The 17887-nt window shown below is 45.0% G+C and overlaps 2 protein-coding genes across 8 annotated transcripts in view; both read right to left on the bottom strand.

Annotated features, from left to right (window-relative positions):
• LOC123383933 overlaps positions 1–17883 on the bottom strand; it is a 52570-nt gene extending 34687 nt beyond the window's left edge. Inside the window, 4 exon segments of the mRNA XM_045052565.1 lie at positions 15596–16037; positions 16524–17117; positions 17119–17826; positions 17860–17883. Coding sequence (XP_044908500.1) covers positions 15596–16037; positions 16524–17117; positions 17119–17826; positions 17860–17883 — 1768 coding nt within the window.
• Positions 1–17887, bottom strand: part of FHIT (fragile histidine triad diadenosine triphosphatase) — a 1423954-nt gene that overhangs the window by 1357916 nt on the left and 48151 nt on the right. The window lies entirely within an intron of this gene.

Below are 17887 nucleotides of genomic sequence, written 5' to 3' on the forward strand. Positions count from 1 at the left end.
TGAGGTTGACTTGATCTTAATTTATCCCTACTAGAAGTCTTCTCCTCAGCTTTCTAGATATCATCTAGACTCAGCAGCATGTTCAAACAGGCAGAAAAGGATTAACATCAGGCGAATGCAGCTTAATCTCCAGAGCTCCTGCTGCATGAGCCCCTGGGGTGCTGGGAGTTGCTGGGGGTCGGTGGTCTAAGTGGGAGGAGGCACCAAGAGACATTTCTGTCAAGCTTTTCTGGGAGAGAGATCGTGAAAGGAAGGGAACTAAATCACTGAACTGAAACACTGAAATGAAAACTTACCTTTGTATCTATTTTTTTAAGTTATTTTTATTTATTTGAGAGAGAGAGAGCACCAGCAGGGGAGGGAGGGAGAGACAGAGACAGAGACAGAGAGAGAGAGAGAGAAAAAATCCCAAGCAGGCTCCCCACTGTCAGTACAGGGCCCGACGTGAGGCTTGAACCCACAAACCGTGAGATTATGACCTGAGCCGGGACCAAGAGTCAAGACGATTAATTGACTGAGCCACCCAGGTGCCTCACTTTTGTATCCAATTGTGCATTAATAATTCTTTTATTCTTTATCTTTATTTTTAATTTATGTATTTATTTTGAGAGAGAGAGAGAGCAGGGGAGGAGGAGGGAGAGAAGGGGAGAGAGGATCCCAAGCAGGCTCCACTCTGTCAGCACAGAGTCTAGCTTGAGGCTCAACCTCACAACTGTGAGATCATGACCTGAGCCAAAATCAAGAGTCAGATGCTGAACGGACTAAGCCACCCAGGTGCCTCTTTTTCTCTTTTTCTTAGAAGACCACCCAGCAAACAAGGTAAGCTTCTGCCCCCACAAAACCTGAAACTGCCCTGATACAGAAGCTGTATGTGGCATGTCAGAGTACTTCCCTAGCTTTTATTCTCCACTGCTCAAGTCTTCAATCTATGAGGAAATTCTGGGTCTTTAAAAATAAAAAATAAAGGCCAGAGAATAGTGAAAAGTAATTTTAAATGTACATCTTTAAGACAGCTGATGCTCATTGCTCTATTTCTCAACACCAAAATACAAAGGGAAGACAAAAAACTACAGAACTTTTTGGCTCTTTGACATTTCTTCCCCAACAACCTAAAATTTTCAAATGGATGGGACATCTGGAGTCTAAGAAGAAGGACTGTATTATTACCGTTCCCCACAACATCAGGACTAAGTGGATTTTTTTTTATGTTTATGCTACTGAACATGAAGAGCAAACATTTCTCACATGACTGATAAGTTTGCCTTTAACAAAACAACCCTAACCAAAAATTATTAGGAAACAGATCAGCAGCCCCACTGGACTCTGAAGCAATGTAATTAGGTAGTCCAACACTGCATTCTGTCAGAGAACTCTGACAGCCTAATAACCAGATTGTCATCAGAGAGACACTGAAAAATGATGCTGCCTTTGTTCCAGCATTAAAAATACCACTGCTTCCTGGGGTTTTTTGTTCCGTACAAAAAGTTTTAAAAAGCTATGAGGGATGCATCCTGTTAATCTGGATGGTGTTTAAATGGATCTCTTCCACTTAAGGGGATGATGTAGGGAGATATTTATATAATAGATAGATAGATAGATAGATAGATAGATAGATAGATAGGCAGATAGATAGAGATCTAGATATATACATAATACAGATATATAGATATACCCCAGGTATTTATATACCTGAGGTATAGATATAGATATATAACGTTTAGGAAAGAATTATTCTGAGGATCACCTGCCTGATTTGAATCATTAAAATATGATGCATTAAAAGAAAAATACAGAAGGGAATGCTCACAATACTAATTGGCAGTGAGCATTTAGGTGGTGCCAGGCACCGTGTTCACTTCTCTGTGCTCTTGGACCCCTCCCAGTGAACAAGAGAGAGGTGTAGTTGTTATTTTCAGAGGAGGAAAGGCAACTTAATCAAGACTAAGAAATCCACTTCCACACCCAAAGACACCAACTCTATGTTCTTAGGCACTGTGGTGTGCTGTTGAGGAGAGAGCATTTAATTTTTTATTTTGATTGGGGTGGGGTGGGGTGTTGGGGTGGGAGATGTTCTTTTCAAGAAAATTATTACATATTTGGCCTCCCAGAAGAGGGTCATCCAGCAGGCAGTCTGACCTGTGAGCCATATCCTATGTATTGTAGGACATTTTAAGAGAAAATGTTATAGATTCTTCACACAGACATGCAATTAAATACAAAAGGACAGAAATATTAAGATATAGCCTTGGGTTTAAAAATACTTTAATTAGTCAATTATAAGAAGTTATCCACTAACCTGTACAAGAATAAACCTCAGGGAGTACATTTCTAAGATGACCTTTGGAACCCTAATATCCAAAAATTTTACAGTTTTATCTATTAAGATCTAAATGAGTTATCCCACGTAAATCACTGTCAAATTTGCACATGCAAATTGTGTGGCTGAACTAGTCACTCGTAACTAAATGAGACTGATTTTTTTCCAGAACACATTAAAATATACCATACTACTTGAATGCCCAGTCAACCAACCCAGCATTATTGTTGCAAGACACTGCAAAGTTTCCCAAGGATTTTGCCATCCTATGATTTTAATTGACACTCACAAGCCTACGTTATTTCTTAAAGTTAAACACAACAAAATCATTCCAGATTTACAAACATCATGTTGAGCAAAAGATGCCACACACAAAGGAGCTTGTTCTGTATTATACCATTTATATAAAATTCAAAACCATGGCAAAACCAATTTGTGATGTTAGAGTCAAGACCCTGGTGGCCTGGGCTGGGAGCAGGGTAGATGGCATGAGGGTGTCACGTTCTATATTTAATTATAGATGCCGGTTCCTTGGGCATAAACTTTGTGGAAGTTCATCAATGTGTATACTGCAGATTCTCAAGTACACAAACCCTGTCTGTTATACCTCCGTAAAAAGTTGACATATGACAATCATTCTCTTCCTTCAGCAATTTGCCAGCTAGACCAAGACGAAAATATACTGTGGGCAAGAAGGTGGGCAGTCTGAAAACACACAGAACTTTGACTTTGCAAACTACAGAGCTGCTGATCCTCTCATGAGAACCTCTTAGCATTCCTTTCCCTCACAGCATCAAACAATTCATTTGGCAATTCACTATATTAATTCCTGTAATGAAAGTGTAGGGAGGGTTACAGTTAATCATGATGGTGCCCTACAATTTCCAGAAAATGTTTGCTGGGATTTAGGCCTGTGAGGCCTCAGCGAGCAGATTTAAGGCAAAGCTACAGCGAACTTTCACGTGACAGCTCATTAACAATGCATTTAAGAGGTAAACACTGGACACATTTTTCGAAACACCAGTACTGATTAGGTTCATTTCACTTTACTGGAAGTCAAAGATAACATGTTAAATAGATTTTCCCGCTCTTAACAGTCAATACATTAAAGAGTAGGTTAAATCCAGCTTTGTTCTTTGTTTCCATAAACATGAAATATGTAGAAAATGAAAGTCCTTCAATTTCTCTTAGCCAATCAGATTCCAGCATTTAGGGACCACAGATCTGATGAATGGTTTGCTTATCTACCATGACTAAAATACCAGGGTTCAGTTTATATACCTGTCGGGATAAAACTCATGCTATTTCAAGAAATAACAGTTGATCTGTACACAAAAAGTACCATGCAATGTATTAATGGTTTCATTTGCCCTGTTTTTACTCAAAGCTAGATCACCGGAACTATAGGGCAGGGACATTATCAATGATGGTCACAGCTGTATGCCCAGTCCATAGCAGAGTTACAGAAGGCAATGGAACTGATTACTGAATGATTCCTTTCGCCAATCTTGATGCCAAGTTGGGGATAGTTATTAAGTTACCATTTTAGGCCTGAGTTTCTTTATATTATTTTTGATATATTTAATATTTCAATATAATATTTTTGCAAGATATATGCATTTCAAGTAAGTTTATTTCTGACATTTTTTCGATAATTTGGATTATTTTCCCTTGCTCATACCTAATATAAGAAAAGTGACCGTTATTATTTACTTTTTTTTTTTTTAATGTGTATTTATTTTTGACACAGAGAGAGATACAGACAGAGCACGAGTGAGGGAGGGGCAGACAGAGACACAGATTCTGAAGCAGGCTCCAGGCTCTGAGCTGTCAGCACAGAGCTCGAGGCGGGGCTCGAACCCAAGAGCCATGAGACCATAACCTGAGCCAAACCAGGCACCATGAAAAGTGACCATTAAGTTAAAATGATATTCTTAAATTTACAAATTATCTATTGGTGACACAGGAGCCTAAATTCTGAAAGTAATTAATTATTCTTTGTCAACAGAAAGAGGAGTTGGGCCCCAAAACTAGATGAAAAACCCAACCAAGTAATGACCGAGAATAGCAATAATAGTAAATCCTGTCTCTTGCTCAGTAACAAGTAGGAGTCTCTAACCAGCAAATAGATACATACTATAGAAACACTAATGTCTGTCTCTACAAAAAGCATAAATAATAACTTTGTGTAGCAATAGCCTCTCCGATGCATTTAGAAAATGATGTTGGCGCACCTGGGTGGCTCAGTGGGTTGAGCATAGGACTTCAGCTCAGGTCGTGATCTCCCGGTTGATGAGTTCAAGCCCCACACCGGGCTTGCTGCTGACAATTCTCTCTCTCTCTCTCTGCCTCTCCCCCACTTGTGTGCACGCGCACTCTCGCTCTCTCTCAAAAATAAAACATTAAAAAAAAAAAGAAAATGATGTGAAAACAGACCTTCAGGAATAAGTGTTCCTTTTAGCACTTCCAAGATGCACGCAACCAATGAAATACATTGTGGGGCAGGGAAAAAAATCATCCAATCACAAGGTAGAAAGAAGCCCAAGATGTCACCTGGCCTGTGATGTGCACGTTATCGGCAAGTTTCATTTCATTCCACCAGCACAGGCTGCTCTTAGTCCCCTGGGCTCCCACTTTTGGCTCTGCCTGGAGACAGACCCACTCAAAGACCAAAAACCCTGTCATGTAGTCTAATACTAGCAAGCCCCTAGATTCTGATACCTCGGGCCCACTGAATACTGCAGTAACTTGTTCTCTGTCCCAGCCTGATTACTATTTCAGAGAAACACCTCTCTTTGTTGTGACAATTCTTCCTGCCCCTTGTTCAAAATGGCTCAGGAGTAGATTCAGGTGCTGTTTTCGGTACATGAAATGAATACTCTATTTATTCTATTGCATTTCTGTGATGCAACTGTGGGGTTACGTGGTTGCTACTCTTCATCTGGCTGCTTTAGACACTACATCTACTGTGCACATTCTAACCAGCAACCGTGCACCTTCACATGAGCTTTCCATGAAAAACCCCCCGGCCACAAGCCTCATAGTTGCAGCAAACTGGACACCATGAAGGAAGAATCACTTCCTCTACAGTGTAACCATTAACTAAAAGAAAAACCTGGTGTGACATCAGTCATCTGTAACACAAGTAAATCATAATCCTGCAGGGTGAAGTAGGTGGCTACCTAGGAAGCAAGAGCTCAGAGGGGCTCCCTCTACCTGGATCAATCAAATTCTCATCCTGTGAGATAAAACACAGAATTCTAAAGATAAAAGTCTGAAACGCAAATACACCCAGGTAAATTGTTCTAAAACTTCAGGAACTCACATTCTCCTTTCCCGATTCTCCTATCTGTGTGTGAGCCCATGTTCTAGCATTAGTATAATATTTTTCTTTTAATCTAATCAATTTTGCTAAACTAAGTTTTCGGAAAGACAATTCCATATTGCCACTGTACATATTCACTATCGTGCGTATACAGCCAATATCACTTGCCACAAATGGAGAAACTTGAAAAAAATTAATGTGACTGGGGCGCCTGGGTGGCTCAGTAGGTTAAGCATCCGACTTCGGCTCAGGTTATGATCCTGCAGTTCGAGGGGTTCGAGCCCCGCATCGGGCTCTGAGCTAACAGCCCACAGCCTGGAGCCTGCTTCAGATTCTGTGTCTCCCCCTCTCTCTGCCCCTCCCCTGCTCATGCACTCTCTCTCAAAAATAAATAAACATTAAAAAAAATTAACGTGACTAATCCAAAAAGTGTTCACTTATGTACTATGTAAAATCATCTCCTATATCATGTGAAACACTGTAATAAACTATTGGTTGGATTTCACAGTAAAGAGTACAAAATGAGTGATATCAGGATTCTCAACACCCACCACCCCCCACCCCACCCCCCACCCCCACCACCAAACAGAGGTAGGAAGGGGACTGAGAACCTGAAGAAGCCTGTGCAAAGGCCACGTGCTTGGGGCTGTAGGTGCCGTGTGGAGTGTGTGTCACAAGCTATGAGAAATCGGGGTACGAAAGAGCAGGCTGTTGCCTACTTCACAATTATTTCCATCTGGGGCTGTCCCGGTATATGTGTCATAGAGAAAGTCTACTGTGTTGTAGGCCTTTCTCCACTTCTATGCACCGTCTCCTTTACACGTCTGAGCTCACAAATTACCCATCACAAAGAAATCGCATGCTGTTAATAGGTCTCTTCATTGTGACTGACAGTGCAGAACAAATGTCAATCCCTGTGCTGAGACCGAATTTCTGGAATACTAACAGGGGTTCCCAGTAGGAGGAGACACATTACCCAGAGGTCACCCCAATAACTCCTGGAGCAAGCTCCTGAATGCTGCTGCTTCTTGCCATATTTGCCACAATGGGCCATATGTTCAAGCTCTCCCTGGCTACCTTCTCTCCAATCAGATTCTCAGTTCTCTGATCAACTTTCCACTACTCTTAACACCTAGCTCTCAGCAGAACAGGTGCCTAATTTATACAAAACACGAGTGAATTTGAATGCATCAACCATAAATGAAAGAATGAATGAGTGAATGAATGAATGAATAAAAATAAATCAGCTTTGCACCTGCATGCCTAAGGTACACCTCCAAATTATCCCAACTCTGTCCAGAATTATCAAGGGACACAGCAAAAGCCCCATCAGTATGCCTTATCAGAGAAATGACAAGTTCCCCTTCCCTTGCCCTAGCTGTACAAAGATCTACCACATTCTATCTTTTCAAATGACTCCATCTTACAAGCTGTGCAATCTTGGTCAAGTTACTTAACTTCTCTGAACTTCGGTTCCCTCATCTGTTAAATTCTGAAGAAAAATATCTGTCCCATGAGTTGTGATAAAGATTAAATGAGAGAATTAAAGAAAAGTGACTGCCATATTGCCTAGAGTTGATCATAAGCTAAAGATGCTGGCTGCATTTTTTAATAAGACCACAGTACCATGATAAATGTCAATTGCATAATGGTTCTGTGTTGTTACAGTGTAACACCCACATGCTTTCGCCATCCTGATAGTTCCTTGGTTTGCTGGTGTTAAAAAGAAAACCACAGGCCCCAAATGGTGTCAGTTAGGCTAAGGTCCCAAGTCAGTAAACTGAGACTTAATACCTAACCTAACTGCAGTTTCAACCCCCAAAGAATATAACCTTTAGCCAGTCAACTTGGGGATTTAGTGGCCAGCACCAGAAAGTTTACTGAGAGACTCCTTCTACTCCCCTTAGGAGGGAGATCTTGCCTAAAACAATGAATTCTTTGCGAATAATTTCCTTTTTTCCACTCCCTCTCTACCTTTAAAAACGTTTCTTTTCCTATAGCTCTTTGGACTTCCCCTCCACCACTCACTTAGTTGGGATGCTGCCTGATTCATGATTCATGAATTGTTTAATACAGCCGATTAGATTTTCTAAAATATACTCAGTTGAATTTTTGTTATTTAACACTAGAATCAGAGTTTTTAATGTTCACAAAGAAAATGGAGCAAATTAGCAAGTCCCAGTGCCATCAAGAGGCACAGCATCATGTACAAACGGTTCTTCATAAGTGCATCCTCCCAAGTGCATCCTGGGTCGATGATGACCACAATTCATTCCCATTTTGAAGCCCCCTACACTTTTCACTTCTTTCTCGCTCTGAATCTCCTGCACTGGTAATGCCCAGTGAGCGTCCCTCATTTCTAAATCAGAAGGATGCACACCTGCAGCCACAGGAGGGAACGTTCAGGATCTGATGCCTGTCATATTTTCCAGACAGAAAACAATCTCCCAATGCCTCTACCCAGGAGATGGTGAACTACTCTGACATCTCAGCTGTTGCCCCTCCGAGCAGATTCACACACCTTTGGTTAACACCCCCTTTGGGCAGGCATCTAGTCATGTTTACAGTTATCCATTATGACTGGCTCTACACAGATAGTGCCTTTGGTGTCACACTGAATGGCCCTGTAGACCTCTGTCCCAAGAGAGCCAGAAGATACAGACATGCATTAGATAAGACACAGGCAGAAACACAGCATCCACTTCCCTGAGATGGAAAGGGACTGAAGCAGACCTACTTGGGTCCTCCAGAGCTGCAGTGTGGGGAGGCCCACAGCAAGGGCTCAAAAAACCTGAGTTGCTTCAGGATCCGAAAGCTTATCAGAAAGCGTCCGTAGGTGTCTGCAAGCCGATATGTCAGCAAAGAAAAAGATGAACTGTTTTAAAGGGGAATCATCTTGAACCAGAAGGACGAACATGCATGCTAGGTGCCAGGGCGCGGTCCTGAACCTCTGAGCTAGTGCACATCCAGCTTGATGCCGTGCAACTCTCCATGGAAGAATCGCTCCAAGAAAGCCAAGTGGAGAAGCGCCCTTCGCCATCTGTAATAATCTAAGTGGGGAGTCATGGGGGGAGGGGGGAGACAGTGACATGAAGAGATGGCCTCCGGTCCTCAGAACGCACCATAATGAACACTCTGTGTTTCAACAGGGTGAACTTGCATTTCTTCAAAAGGCATTTAGACACAGCCACATAATTGGGAGTGAATCTAAGAACTCTAGAAAGAGCGGCACATTTCCCCACTGACACAGCTGTATTGAAAAATCAACCCATGGCTCTAAGGGAAATGAGAAAACACAACTGGTGATTTCTAGCAAGGCATCCAATCTTCATTTTTGTGATCCCTCAATTCTCAGTTCAAGTATAAACAGACTTTTTTCTTCCCCCTGAAGTAGGAAGAGGATTAAGCAGGCAGGACGCTTTCTGAGTTCTGCGTAGCATATGTTCATAAGCTTTCCTTTTGTAGCATTTATGGATTCATTCTGGAGTAGGGTTAAGCTGGAGCAAAGCAATTTGGCATGCTTGCATTTGCTTTATTGCAAGTGCAGTCTGCAGGGGCCACCCTGACCTGAGCGGCAAAAATGCTTCCTGGAACCCTGAGGGGGATGCTGATTATTTTCCTTACAGGGATGCTCCAGCTGAGACTTCCTCCTTGCAAAACAGAAAAATAGCTTCATGTAAATTATCCTCAGGAAAGTGGTGGCCCCGGGGACAAGCGTGATCATTATCACGCAAACTTAATTTCTGACCACCGTCAAGGATCGCCCTGCGGTATCTGCACTGCCATACAGCCTCGGGGTCAGCATTCCAATCCATGCCAGCCGAAGGACCCCACTCAGTGACAGATGTGACTTCCCCATCTGTGTGTCCCCTTCTGTGTGTTACATCCACACGACGGAATACAGTGCCACTCTGAATGAGGGTGCGATAGAAGAATTTTTAGTGTTCACAGTGCAAGTTTAAAAAGCAATACGTAATCATTTTTAAGTGGAAATGCATCCCATTTCTTTTAAACATGTCTACATAGAAAACTGTTAAGACACACCCCAAAAGGCCATAGGTGGTCATCCCTGGGCAGTAGGATCTTGAGCTATTTCTATTTTCTTCTCTTTGCTAATTCATTTCCCAAATAAACTAAAATGCGAATGTAGTATTTTTGTACTACGAATAAAGTAATTGTAAAGTGGCTTAAAGATAGACTGACATCTACGAAAGAGTGTTTCTGTCTGCAAAACAAAGAAGCATTTCCATTAAAATAATATAATTGATCTGCACCGCTAAGAAAGAACTACCACATAGCTCACAGTTCACTTGGCTACTATTATCATCACTAACTACTTCTTAAGCACCTGCTATATCCTGTGCCCTGCAGTAGGCATCAGTACTGGGCTAAGCAACTCAGGTAATAGCTAAATTATTTACATCATTGGGACCCTCCCAGTGTTACTGAGGTTGGAGAACCTGGAAAACAGCACTTAACAAGGGCATTAATCCGTCCACCTGGCCTAAGTGCGCCTTGTCAGAGACTCTCTCCCAATCCTACTGAGAGGGATTAAGTAGAATTAAGTAGGCAGCGGGCCAGGTGGACCCTGTGCCCAGACCACAGCGGACTCCAGCAAGTATGGGCACCTGACCTAGATCAAGCGATTCAGACATTGCCCCCCAGGAAAGGGGAACTGGAGTAATTGCTGTCAGTCTCTATCCACCCCTTAAGTGGGACAGAGGGGGCTGCAGGGACAGTCAAGGTGGCCCAGGATACGTGCAGCACAGCAGCCGGTGTGCAGGGAGAAGCAGTGGGAGAGCACGTGCAGCCCGAGTCGGTCACTGTGCTTCAGGACGGAGACAATGAGAGACAGTGTGGCTTATCCGTGTACCTGTCCTGCTCGAGAGGGTCAACCACTTCCTGGGCCAGTGTCTCAGAAGGCTCTCAGTCCAACCTGCCCTCAAATCGGTGAACTAGCTGGTGGTCTTAGAGCAAATGCTCGTCTTGGGTTGTTTTTGTTTGGTTCGTTTCTTAAAAACAAATGATTCTGAACTGAGTGGTAGTTAGAAGGGCCAAGGCTATGACACCCTGCATGGTGGATTCCCCCTCTGGTCCTTCTTGCAGCCCTCAGCTAAAATGTCATAAACTCAAGCCCTCCCAGACCAGCAAGTATGAAGAGGTCTGCTCTGTTTTGCCTCCTGTTGCAAGAGGACTTAACTTTTAATTATATATGTGTTGTTTAGTAGTTATGACCTGTTTCCCTCCCTAGGTGTAAAATCATCAGCGGGGGCCCACATTTCTTGCACCTCCTACAGCACATTTCTGGCACATTCTAGGAGGTCAGTGGTAATGAAAGCATCAGTTAGTCAAGTACATTAGTACATACCCATTCATGCAATATACAAACAATCACTGAGTACTTAAAATTGCAAAACTTGGTCCTTTCTCCATAAGGAAATATTGACTCAAAGAAGGATATTAGGTATATATAAAGACAAGAAACACCTATGCAGCAGACACTGCTGAGGGCTTATCCAACAGCCATCCCCTCTTCTGCCTTAAAAGTAAAACTGAGGGATGCCTGGGTGGCTCAGTCAGCTAAGTGTCTTTGGCTCAGATCATGATCTCACGGTTTGTGGATTCAAGGCCCACATCCGGCTCTGCATTGACAGTGCAGAGCCCGCTTGGGATTCTCTCTCCCTCTCTCTGCCCCTTCTATGCTTGCCCTCCCTTTCTCTCTCTCAAAATAAATAAATAAACTTTAAAAAAAAAAAAAAAAACAGTAAAACTTACATTTTACTGGAGTATCCTCCCTCCACAAAGCCATATGCCCGGAGAAAGGGAGGATTAACCCAGCTCAGGGGTAAATCCTGATTAGTTTAAGAACGGGATGGGTTATAGCTGCTCAGATATCATCTCTTTAGCCCCTAAGGCAGCCAGGCAGAACAGGGTCAAGACAGCCAGACAGACCCCACTCACACCCCCAATACAGGCACACGCATGCACATACCCATACACAAGCCACGTCCAAATATGAGCAGCCTCGGGCGCCTGGGTGGCTCAGTCGGTTGGGCATCCGACTTCGGCTCAGGTCATGATCTCACAGTTGGTGGGTTTGAGCCCCGTGTCCGGCTCCGTGCTGACAGCTCGGATCCTGGAACCTGCTTCAAATTCTGTGTCTCCTCCTCTCTCTGCCCCTCCCCTGCTGATGCTCTGTCTCTGTCTGTCTCTCAATAATAAATAAACGTTAAAAAAATTTCAAATATGAGCAGCCTCTTCTGTTTACTTAATGTGCTGACCAAACATTATCATTTTCTATGTGTACCATGACAAGAACAAATTTAGATTGGAAAGCACCAATCTAAGCCAATCAAGGTAATCCCATCCCATGTGCCTGTGTATGATTTAGAAAGGAGTATGTGGCTGCAATCAGCCAAATGTCACCTAAGGAGAAGCCTGCTAGAGGGGTTACAGGGAAGGTCCCTTGTTTTTAAAACAGGATACAAAGAATAGTTTCTTATGCCAAGGGATGCTACCATTAGTAGAGATGACTCCCCAGAATGAAGCAGCCATCTTAGCACCGTTAAGGCACCTTGGTCTGAGGACCAAGTCAAAACGGTGAAGATGGCAGAGGAAAAAGGCAAGAAATGAAGACTTTAATAACATTGTTGAGCCACTGAATTAACAGAGCCTGGAGTTGCTCTGTTGGGATATCTTGTTCCTTGAGATAATTCATTTTCCTTATTCCGATGGCTTTTATTTTGGGTTCAAATGCAAGTTGGTAGAGAAATTCACAAAAGAAGTGACAATGCTTAGCAATCTGTCAACAGCTTAGTGCTGAAATCCTCTCCCTACAGCACAGTGACAACCATCAAAGGCACCCTGGTGGGACCCCAGTTGCTTGGCACCAGGGAAAAGTAGATTGAGGCTGGATTCCAGACATTCAGAGCCCAGGTTTTATAATGCCTTTCTATCAATCATGACATGCATGGGGCTCAGCAGGTAGATATGGAGAGGGTGGGAAGCTTTTTTTTTTTCCTTAATTCTTTTATTGTTTAAACCATTTTGAGTTGACTTTCTGATTATTTGTAGCCAAAAGCATCTTGACTGATAAATCTATCTTCATATAATTAGCAACAAATTTATATGACCTCCTTGGAGCAAAAGACTCAGGAGAAAATGGTACAGAGATACATAGTCCTGCCCAAATTCCTCCAAATCTTCAAATGATGGGTCTTAAGTGAATTTCTCCCAAAGAGGTAGATAATTGAAAGGCCAGGAAAAGAATTAACCATGCGATCATCTGATGCTCTCTCCATCATGAGAGTCATAAAGAACACCACAAATGCTGAAGCATCACCTCGTCTCAGTGGGGGGGGGCAGCATATTTTAAGCATACCAACTCGTACTTTTCGTTATGCTTTCAGTATAGTTCCCTTTCTGATCTCAAGAACTTCAACAGAGCTTCCAGTCCCTTTGTCCCAAAGCAGAAAGTACTAGAGGGCAATCTCTCAACCAAATCTGGCCCCCACTAAGGATTTTTTTTTCAACAGCCTAAATTCATGGAGGGGTACGTGCTAGACACTAGCAGAAAAAGACAACGATAAAAACAAATTTGGATCATGTTGTTTAAAACAGTTGTTTCCTTTAACCTTGTTTGGGTGGGACTGGAACCTTCCTACTACTGGGGAGAAGCTGGAGGTTTTCCAGTTCCTTGAAGTAGTAGAGGCTGGCACTCTGTTCCCAGGTAGATCTCTAGGGAGGCAACAGGACTTTTGGTGGGGATGGTGAGGAGATGCTGGGAAAATGAATACTGGGTCCATGAAATCCAAAAGAGCCCAACCTCCTTTGGAGAGCACAGCAGGGCCACCCAACATTGCTTGGAAGAGGAACCTCCTAGAATAGCCAGCACGGACTAAGAAACAGAAGGTCTTTTCTTGAATGTTCTGTTTGCAGGGGCCAAGGGAAGGCAGGCCCAAGATGGGCTGTTAGGAGCCAAGCTCCTAAGCCCTATGGAATGAGAGTTGGCGCAAAGAACCACACGGCACTCCGACGTCGGCAGAGAGTCTTTACTGGTGCACCAGGGCTCCCCAGTGTTGGAAAGCGGGAGAGCCTCGATAAACGGGGTTACAGGTCTTTTATACCATTTTGAGTTACATTTGCATACAGGCTGGCGATAGGCTCTCTGCTCGGTGGTGGTTGGGGTTGTGGGTAATTTCGTCCCGGGGAAGCTTGGGAAATGAAGTTTCTTTCGGCTGATGCAACTTGGAGCCCGGGTTGCGAAGCGGCTGATGCAACTTGGGGCCCGGGTTGCGTAGCGGCTGGGGACTTTCCGACTAGGGTGGGGCGCATAAGCAGTTTTACAGAAGCGGAATGAAAGCGGTTATTTATGTAGCAAAAGGTGGGGGTTCTGACTTCTCATTCCCCCCTGCTTTTGTCCCGGAAGCTCAATCCTGAGCTTCTTCCTCAGCTTTGAGTGCTTGGTATTGCTGAGCCAGCACCATGGCATGTACAACATTAAGTCTATCATTAATGAAGGCCATGAGGCGACCGAAAACGCATGGCCCAATGGTTAGTATGAGTAGGAGGGTGAGTAGGGGTCCCAGGAGAGGTAGGAGGTACGGAAGAAAGCCCTGCAGCCCGGTCCAGAGAGGGTTGGATGCCAGGCTTTCCCTGCGTTTTTGTAATTCTTCTTGTAGGGTTTTTATTTTGTCTCTAACAATTCCTGACTTGTTAGCATAAAAACAGCATTTTTCTTGTAAGGCTAAACAAATTCCTCCTTGTTCTGCCGTTAGTAGGTCCAGTCCCCTCCTACCTGAAATGGGTGGCTAGTTTGTGGATGTCCTGGCCGATACAGTTCGGCCAGGGGTGTCCAGATTTGGGCCTGCACCGCTTGCAGCCCTTTTAGTCGGGCTTGTAAATCAGTCTTAGGATCGGAGGGGGAGAAGGAATTGAGCAAGGTTGACAAAAGGGGGGGGGTCCCCCATAAAGGATTTCATATGGGGTGAGCCCGAAACGGTTGGGTGTATTTCTGGCTCTTAACAAGGCCAGAGATAGGAGGCGTCTCCAATCTTTTAAGCCAGTCTCTAAGGTCAATTTAGTAAGGGTCTCTGTTATTGTTCTATTCATTCTTTCTACCTGTCCTGAGCTCTGGGGCCTATATGCACAGTGTAATTTCCAATTAATCCCCAGTGTCCTGGCGAGCCCCTGACTTACCTGGGAAACGAAGGCCGGCCCGTTATCTGACCTGATTACCTTGGGAAGTCCAAATCTGGGGAAGATTTCTTCTAAAATCTTCTTGGCTACCACGTGTGCCGTTTCTTGTCGGGTGGGGTAGGCTTCTACCCATCCTGAAAAGGTGTCTACAAACACTAATAAGTACTTATACCCCGCATAGTGAGGCTTTACTTCAGTAAAGTCTATTTCCCAATAGACTCCTGGGCGGTTACCACGAGTCCGTTTTCCTTCTGGCACTCGGGTAGCCCCAGCGTTTACCTGTTGACAGACCTTACAGGCGGAGGTCACCTGTTCTATGAGGGTGCCTGCCTTAGGGATTAAGAAGTCAGTTTTTTCAATCAGTGACTTCAGCTTCTGATCACTTAAATGTGTCCAGGCGTGCATTTGTTGGATCATTGCCAGGGCTTCCTTTCGGGGAAGGACTATCTTTCCTTCTTTTTCCCAGTCTTTAGTGTCCTGATTCAGTATAGCCCCTATGGCCTTTGCCTCTTCCTGGTCTTCTGGGGTGTAAGCATATTTGTTGGTCGTAAGATTGGTTTCTTCAAGTTTTGTGGTCAAAGTCAACGTTTCTGCCACAGCGACTTGCCTGGCTACTTGGTCTGCCTGTCTATTTCCTGTTGCAATTGGGTCTTGTCCTTTCTGATGCCCGGGGCAATGAATTATGGCTACTTTTCGGGGAAGAAAAAGGGCCTTTAATAATGCAATGATTTCAGCTTTGTTTTTAATTTCTTTGCCTTCTGAGGTTAGTAGGCCCCTTCTTTCATAAATACTCCCGTGTGTATGAGCCGTTGCAAAGGCATATCGGCTATCTGTGTATATGTTAGCCTTTTTCCCTTCGGATAGTTCTAGGGCCTTGGTGAGCGCTATCAGCTCGGCCTTTTGTGCAGACGTGCCAGGAGGTAGTGATTGTGCCCATATGATGTGGTGGCCATCTACTACCGCCGCTCCCGCCCTCCGGGTACCTGAGTCGATGTAACTGCTCCCGTCCGTATACCAAGAGTGATCCGCATCTGGGAGCTCTTGATCTTTAAGGTCTTCCCGTGTCCCATGGGTCTCAGCCAGTACTTGCCGGCAATCGTGTGCGCTCTGTTGGTCTTCCGGTGCCGGTAGCAACGTGGCAGGGTTCAAGGTAACCGGAGGTCCAAATTGGACGCGGTCCGTGTCCAGTAGGAGGGCCTGGTAGTGGGTTAGGCGTGCGTTGGTTATCCGTCGGTCCGGTGGCTGCCGCACTATGGCCTCTAAAGCATGCGGGGTGATAACAGTTAGTGGCTGTCCAAGGGTTAATTTGGCAGAGTCCTTGACCAGCATAGCAGTGGCTGCCATGATACGAAGACATGGGGGCCACCCCGCTGCCACAGGGTCCAACTTTTTGGACAGGTATGCTACTGGCCTCTTCCAGGGCCCTAATTTTTGGGTTAGAACTCCTTTGGCAATTCCTCGTTTCTCGTCTATGAAGAGGGTAAAGGGCTTGGAGGTGTCTGGCAACCCGAGAGCCGGGGCGGAGAGGAGGGCCTCTTTTAGGGCCTCAAAGGCTGACTGATGTTTTTCCTGCCAGGTGAAGGGTGCACTCTCTTTCGTGAGGGCATAGAGGGGGGCGGCTAGCTCAGCGAACCCAGGTATCCATAAGCGACAGAACCCAGCAGTTCCCAGGAATTCACGTACCTCTCTGGGGTTCTGGGGCGGCGGAATGCGAGCCACAGTTTCTATTCGCCCAGGGGTGAGCCATCTTTTCCCCTCACTCAGTATGTACCCCAGGTAGGTTACCTTGGTTTGGCAAATCTGGGCCTTCTTGGCGGATGCCCGGTATCCTTTGTCTCCCAATTCCCGAAGCAGATGTTTGGTACCTCGTATGCAGGCTTCCTTTGTGGGGGCGGCCAGAAGAAGGTCATCCACATATTGGAGTAGAGTTACTTCTGGGTGTTGAGTCCGGAAGTCAGTTAGGTCCCTGTGGAGAGCCTCATCAAAGAGAGTGGGGGAGTTTTTGAACCCTTGGGGTAAGCGGGTCCAGGTTAATTGGCCTGAGATTCCTCTTTCAGGGTCCCTCCATTCGAAAGCAAACAGTTCCTGGCTCTGGGGGGCCAAGGGTAAGCAAAAGAATGCATCTTTTAGGTCCAGTACTGTGTACCAGGTGCGGTCTGGGCTCAGGGTGCTGAGCAAGTTATAGGGATTGGGGACCGTAGGATGGATATCCATAGTCCTTTTGTTGACTTCCCTTAAGTCTTGGACGGGCCTGTAGTCTCGAGTACCAGGTTTTTTTCACTGGTAAGAGAGGGGTATTCCAAGGTGAGCGGCAAGGTCGCAGGACCCCAAGCTCTAGAAATCTGGTAATGTGTGGCTGAATGCCCATATGAGCCTCCTTGCTCATAGGATACTGCCTGATAGATACAGGCATTGCCGTGGGCTTTAGGTCAATTATGATTGGGGCCTGGCATTTGGCTCGACCAAGCCCTCCCGTTTCTGCCCAGGCCTGGGGAAAGTCCTGCAGCCAGGCTTCGAGGAGGTTAGTGGTGACCGGGGTTTCAAAAAGTCTGTGTTCGTCTTGTAAGGACACAGTTAAGACTTGGATAGGCTGGCCATCCCGGTTTAGCACTTGGGCCCCCGCTTTGGAGAAATGGATCTGAACTCCAAGCTTGGTTAGGAGGTCTCGTCCTAAAAGGGGGTATGGGCATTCGGGTACTACCAGAAAAGAGTGTGTCACTGTCCCTTGCCCTAAATCAACCGTACGGTAGTTAGTCCATTTGTGAATTTTTCTTCCTGTCGCTCCTTGAACCCAAGAGGTACGAGAGGACAGAGGCCCGTTTGCCTTGGTTAGGACCGAGTGCTGAGCTCCTGTGTCCACCAGGAAGGTGGTGGGATGCCCCCCTACAGATAAAGTTAGCCGGGGCTCGGGGGGGCTCCAGAGCCCTGACGCCCCTACTCTCTCTCTTCGCCCAAGGTGAGTATGGGGGTAGATTTCTTTGAGTCTCTAAGGCGCTTAGGGCAGTCTTTGATTCAGTGCCCGCGCTCTTTGCAATAGGTACATTGGT

Source organism: Felis catus, chromosome A2, assembly GCF_018350175.1.
Source record: "Felis catus isolate Fca126 chromosome A2, F.catus_Fca126_mat1.0, whole genome shotgun sequence".
NCBI classification, from domain to species: domain Eukaryota; kingdom Metazoa; phylum Chordata; class Mammalia; order Carnivora; family Felidae; genus Felis; species Felis catus.